At 38.7% G+C, this 6,673-nt stretch overlaps 1 protein-coding gene across 2 annotated transcripts in view; it reads left to right on the plus strand.

The window, feature by feature from the left end:
- IGF2R (insulin like growth factor 2 receptor) overlaps window positions 1-6,673 on the plus strand; it is a 60,599-nt gene that overhangs the window by 47,569 nt on the left and 6,357 nt on the right. For both annotated transcript variants that reach the window (XM_035892753.1, XM_035892751.1), the window contains 7 exons: window positions 717-866; window positions 1,964-2,125; window positions 2,675-2,882; window positions 3,289-3,435; window positions 3,909-4,143; window positions 5,113-5,249; window positions 6,277-6,391. In XM_035892753.1, coding sequence (XP_035748646.1) covers window positions 717-866; window positions 1,964-2,125; window positions 2,675-2,882; window positions 3,289-3,435; window positions 3,909-4,143; window positions 5,113-5,249; window positions 6,277-6,391 — 1,154 coding nt within the window. The remainder of the gene's footprint in view (window positions 1-716; window positions 867-1,963; window positions 2,126-2,674; window positions 2,883-3,288; window positions 3,436-3,908; window positions 4,144-5,112; window positions 5,250-6,276; window positions 6,392-6,673) is intronic.

Genomic DNA, 6,673 nt, shown 5'->3' on the forward strand with positions numbered 1-6,673 from the left:
GGGTGTCAGAAGATTCCACACTGTGACAAATATGAAATATCACTACAGAGAACTCTTTCATGTAGTGCCGTGTGCTGAATACAGAGATGGGGAAGCAGAGTGCCTCTTAGTCTGCTGTTCTGTGGCACAGAAATGGCACGCTTGATCCTGTGATAGCTTGTTGCAATATGAAGCAGGATATGTCCTAGCGTGCTCCCAAAATGCCTGTAGTACTTTCATGTAAGAACTTGACAGCTGCACGAATAGTGAGCCTGTGGCAGAATATTGGTTAACTTGTCTATGTTATTACCTTGAGAGATGGAGGTTCTTACCTTCTGAGGTTTTGTTTGTGAGCTGTAGAAGATGCACATAAAAAGTTGAGATTGTTTTCCATGAACTTCCATGTTGACCTACAGACCTTACTCCATTGTTAATATACACTATTTTTAAGTGATGTGTTGGTATTTTGGTACAAGAAGAATCTACCTGTAAGATGCAGAGCCTCCCTGGCTTTTGTCGAGCTTAATCAAAGAGTGTTTTGAGCTGCTCAACTTTTGTTTTGTTAGGATTGAAATGTAACAACTGTTCTTTGAGTATAGAATGCAGTTTTCAAAAGTGCAATAGTTGTGCTCCCACGTAAACCAAAAAGATGAGTCTGAATTGATCTGAATCTCTGGGCTGATCTGAAGTCTAGGTGTGTCCCATATGTCTCTTAATACATATTTTTGCTTGCATAGGATATTGGTCGTGTTACCGAACCTCCCAAGTTAAATGAGGCAGTAAATGAAGTTTACATCACTTACAACAGCACTACTCCTTGCCAGATAAACCACAAATTGAACTATACTTCTCTTATTGTATTTCACTGCAGCCAAGGAACTAGTCTGGTAAGACATTTATTAAACTTATGTTGATACTGGAGTGCAATGGGAATCGGGTAGTAACCAGTGTTAGCTTTATTTAAATGAAGGATTTGTTTCTAGCATGTAGGGATGGACTTGTTTCAACAAGGAATATATTTAGTATTGCTATTATTAACTACCAAAATGCTTAATACTTAAATGTTTAGTATTTGTATTCTTAATGAGGCAAAATTTCGCAGAGTGCATGCTTGAGAGTAGCAGCTTCTGATGGTTTCAAGGATCAGATTCCACTGAACTAATGTAGCAATAACTTACTGCTGGCATTAAACTTAATGCTGTGTTGTACCTTGTCTAGGTCCAAAAGCTTGTACCACAAGCTAACACAAGAACCAGTGTAACTGTTTGTAAAGCTGTTACTGTGAGATGTTTCCCCTATGTTGTAACCCTTTCCATAATCATACACAGTTTTAAAAATTTGCATTTAGATACTTAAATTTTTATTTTGTGTTGACACCTGAAGACTAAATTGAGGTTGCACGGTGGTGTGAATCTAACACTTCCTGAATTTTCTGAATGTTTTAACAAACTGTAGAGAAGCACTTAGGTATGATGTTTGGCAAACTAGAGCTTGTTGCAGATATTCAGTGGAACCATTTTCCATCAACATGGGGCATGAGCTGAAACTCTAAGCAGCTCTGAATATTACATGGGCCATATTCATGTCTGTATTTAAAATATGACAAAGGAAACAGCATTCTTTCTAAACATTAACTCGGTGAACTTTCTTACTGTTCTTTACCGTGGAGAAATACAACATTCTCATGCTTTTGTTGCTGCTTGCAACTAAGCTGAAAATCAAAATCTTGATAGTAATTAATAAGAAGGCTTGTGTACTTCAGTTACTGCTTTGATTGTTTTCTGGAGCTAGGTAGAATGTACTTCACTTGTAGCTTTTTTGGTACTGGTTATAATATGAAGGCATGGTGTTTGCCCTACAGTCAGTAAAGTCTAGCCTTGTTAATAACTGAGGTTAACTGTTGGAGGGGGGGAAAAGTGCAGAAAGAGTAACAAACGCTTCAAAAATTAAACCTAATGTATCTTGCTGTGTTCTTTGGTAACAGGGTAAGCCAAAGATGATAAGTAAACTTGACTGCAGTTTTGTGTTTGAGTGGGAAACTCCAGTCGTGTGTCCTGATAAAGTGAAAACTTTAGGCTGCTCTGTGACTGATGAACAGCTGCACTATACTTTTAACCTGACCAGCCTTTCTGGAAGATCATTCGAGGTAATGCCTTCTGTTGGTGTGGGGTTTTTTTCGGGTTTTTTTGTTTGGTTTTTTTTTCTTAATTTTTTTTTTTTTTTAATTGCCCATTGCTATTAACATCTTAAAACTGAAACAGGGATTTCTTTTAAGCATCCTGGGGTGTGAGAGGAGACTGAAGCATGTGCTGTGGTCAGTATTGATATTTGTTGGGCCACTGACAGAGGGAATAATATTAGAGGGAATAACATTAGGTTTTTATGTTTTTGAGGGGGAAATTCATAGATATATTGATGGGGAAAAGAAGGAGAAATCTTCACCTGTGGCAGAATCCTGAACATGAAAACAAGTCTGCTGAACAGACTGTATCCTTGGTCCTGTGGGTATACTTTATCTGCAGTTTTGCCATCTTAAGGAAGGCCAGACTTGCAAAATTAGTGATCTTATTTTCCTGCTGCATTATGCAAGTACTGCATGAAACTTTATTTATAAAGCGCTCTGGTGGTTCTTCGTAAGTATTGACGGTAGGCTGTGAGGCAGCCTTGTTTATGATGCTTCTGGATGTCCACACAGGTATTTTCTGGATCCAACAGTTACCATGTGGGTGTATGCAGTAAGGCAGCAGACTTGCCCCAGGGAAAATGCAAAGATGGGGCAGTGTGTCTGACATCTGAAAATGGTGCATCATCTTTTGGAGACATAAAGGAAATGAAAATGGACTATAGTCACCAGGATGAAACAGTCATCTTGCAGTATACAGGAGGTGATCGGTGCCCTCCAGGTGAGATTGAAACAGACCCATTCTTTATGTAAAAACTTGCCAGCTTTTTTTACCCTTAAAATATGAGGTTTTGTTGCAATAGGAGGGAAGCAACATTGATTTTTGCATAAGTTAATAGAAATATGTAGCTTTGTTAAATCACATGCACCGTACTAATCTGTAACATCAACATGTGTCTCCTAGAAGAGAGGGTGCAACTTTTCTGTAGGGATGATGCATAGCTAATTGTACACTACATCCTAATTGTCTAATTGGGTTTAGACTCAGTGTTTGAGTATTTCTGTTGTCTGTCTCTGCCTGTAACTTTTCTTTAGTACTGAAGTACAGGCTTTTGATATGCCCCTGAATATGGGTATGCCTGCTGTTCTACTGCATGTTATTAAGAGGGTATACCTTTCCTTCTCAGTGACTGAAAAGGGAGAGCTCTGTGTGTTCCCCTTCAAGTACAAAGGGAAGACCTATGAGGAATGTATTACAGAAGAAAAGAATAGGCCATGGTGTGCTACAACTCGAAACTACCAGGGAGATGAAAAGTGGGGATTTTGTGGTAATGGTAAGAACTTCCCATACTTCATGTGCAAGGATCTGAGCTAACACAGGGAGTTAGCCATTATCAGACTGGGCAAAAGACTTCTGGTACAATACAGTGGAAGTAAAGGGGTAGGAGTGGGCAAGACAAGGAATCTATGGGACAAACCTGACTTTACTCAAGTGAGTGAGCAAAATACTTTTGAAATACAAAGTTCATGCCTCTAGATCATGAGTGTTCAAGCCATAAGTGATGAGACTGCTCTGATGGAGATCAGTCGTTTTGGAAAGAACGCTACTTTCTACAAAGCATGAAAGCTAACCTAGGGAATAAAACTGTTAGGTAAAGCATTTGTGCCTCTTTGCTATCTGAAACAACACCTGATTAAAATTTTTGTTGATACCGCAAAATTGCTGCACTAAAATCCATACATGCCTGAAAGCCTCTTGCAAAGTATTTTTTTCTTTTTTCTTTCTTCCCCAACCTCCCCCTTATAGCAACTGCAAGAAGGGAATCTACCATTATCTTCACGTGTGATGAAAATGCTGGTGTTGGGAGACCACACCTTCTGAGTGAGACACTTGGCTGTGCTGTGACATTTGAGTGGAAGACTCAGGCTGTTTGTCCTCCGAAGAAGATGGAGTGCAAGTTTGTCCAAAAACACAGAACTTATGACTTGAGAATGCTCTCTTCCCTGACTGGGTCATGGATCTTTTTCCACAATGGGAACTCGTGAGTAATGAGCAACTCCCAGGGAGCAGCTTGCTAATCAGTACAGTTGAATTTGTAATGTGTCATAGTACTTCTGTTTGGTCCCTGTTCAGAGTCTGTTTAAATTGCTGACAGTGTGTTAAAACTGTTGATGCTTAACACTGCATATAGGCAAAAAGCCAGAAAGTAACCCATTTGATCTGAAGAGGAGGAATAGTTAATTAACTCTCTTCACCCCTTCCCTCTATTGATAACCCTTTTCAAAGGATGAGTAAGTCTAAGCTAAAAGCTTTTTAAAGGCTTTCTATTTAAACTGCTATCTTAAATCCATTTTGTAGTTTAAATGCAATTTTTTGGATTCTTAGTCATGTTGAACAAAAATCTTAATGACTTAGTTGCTGTCTTTTGGCTCAAGTGTGTAACTTTAGGCAAAAAGTTTAAGTAGGGCTTTTTCCCCCTCCATTCCTCTTAAGAATCAACTTGGAGGAGAACATGAGTGGCAGGAAGTTATCAACCTCTCCAGCCTCCCCCCTCCAGTTAGCAAATAGAAATGCACTGGCAAGGATGAGAGCATCTAATTCCAAACTTATCATAAACAATTTAATTCACCGCCTTGCTACTAGTTCCTCTGTTCTAATAAAACTTAACTGGTATATCTCTGAAGAGCCACTGAATTTTGGATAGTACTGTAACCTTTTTAGCTGAAAAAACTTTTGGGCATTTTTGACTTGGTTCCAATTTCTAGTTTTGACCTGGGTCAAAGTTAACTAATGAACTAATCTGGTAAATGATCAGTTTTTTTGCACAGAGATATTTACTTGAAAATGATAGTTAGAAGTAATCTCTTAAGCCTTAGTACATGCTTTATTCTGTCAGCTAATTAGAGTATTTAATTTCTTTCAACCTGGCTAGCTTTCCCATGAGTTTATATCTCACGTTTTCAGTGTAGCCTAAATTAATTTTGAAGTTTTGTCTACCATTTCTCTATAGGTACTATGTGAACCTCTGTCAGAGGGTACATGAGGGACCCACAGGCTGCCCTGATAGAGCCAGTATTTGCAGGAAGAGCAACAATGGAGATGTTCAAGTTCTTGGACTTGTTCATACACAGAAGCTGAATGTGACAGGTGGAGTTACTTTTGTTCCTGTAGAGAGCTAGAGATGGTTAAATCTTACAGCCTAGCTATAGTGGTTCTTAAATTATGGTGAAGCCTTTGTTTTGAAATGTCTTTACCAGTGAATCTTCTGTTTAAAAACAAAACCAGTAAATGCTACTACTCAAACTTAAAAGTGGTGTTTAAGCCATAAGAAAACACTGAAGCAATTAAACAGTGTTGTCACTAAAGCTGTAAAAAGTGAATTGTCCATCTGAACATCAAGAAACACTTTTTTTGCAGTGAGGGTGACTGACTGGCACAGGTTGCCCAAAGAGGTTGTGGAGTTTCCTACCTTGGAGGTACTCAGAAGCTGTCTGGATATGGTCCTGGGCAGCTGGCTCCAGGTGGCCCTGCTCGAGCAAGGGGTTTGGACCAGACAACCTCCAGAGGTCCCTTCCAACCACAACCAGCCTGTGATTCTATAATTGTGGAAGGGGGAATTGTTTTTGTTCATCCCGTTTTGAAATACTTGTTCTATGTCCACTAACTTCTTCAATTAAAGCGGCATGTGAAAGATGACTAATTGGCTTCACTCTTAAGAAGAGGAATAAAAACAACCTCAACCTTACTTCAAGTTTTCAGTTTAAAGAATCTTTTTAAAATTTCTCCTGAGTTTGTAAAATCAAGGGAAATTTTACATCCACCAACAAAACAGTGGGATGTATTGCATGTGTTTATTGCCTGAATTCATTTATAAATGGATATCTTCACTTACTCTTGTGTTTAAAAACTTATGTCTTAAATGTAAACATTCATTATGGTCATACCGGTGACCTGAACATGTGGTATGGTGTAAATACAAAGGTGTCTGAGGAATGATTTTAAATGATCATCAATGTGAACGCCTCAAATTACTGAAGTGCTGTAACTGACATACGGTCTGTGCAGGGGAAAACCCTAGAAGTTAACCTAAAGTAATGAAGTCCGGAGAATGAGCAAACGGAATTTCTGACAGCTGCTTACAAAAACTTTGAGTGTCACCATTTTTCTTTTCTAGGTGATACAGTATATATTAGTTATTCCAGTGGGCAGGAATGTAGGAAAAACAAGAAAGTAACAACAATTATAGAACTGAAGTGTGCAAAAACAGTTGGCATGCCTATGCTGCGGAGGTGAGTAACAAATTAAGATACCACTGATCTTCAAGGTTTGTTACTTTGTACCTCTCTAGTAAACTGTCTCTCAGGACAGTGACTGTCCATTCTGTTGGATAGTCCCTAAAACAGTCCTTGGTCTGTACTTGTAAGACATGGATCTTCTGGAGTTTCTGTGCTTGTTCACTTCCATAAACAATTGTATTTTGTATTTTCTTAAAATTTCTGGGCAAAAATTTAAGCATTCTACTTCCAAATTAGATCTGACAATGGCTGGGTTGCTGTTGTTTTCAGTGTGAG

Source organism: Egretta garzetta, unplaced genomic scaffold (genome assembly GCF_000687185.1).
Source record: "Egretta garzetta isolate BGI_Z169 unplaced genomic scaffold, ASM68718v1 scaffold744, whole genome shotgun sequence".
NCBI classification, from domain to species: domain Eukaryota; kingdom Metazoa; phylum Chordata; class Aves; order Pelecaniformes; family Ardeidae; genus Egretta; species Egretta garzetta.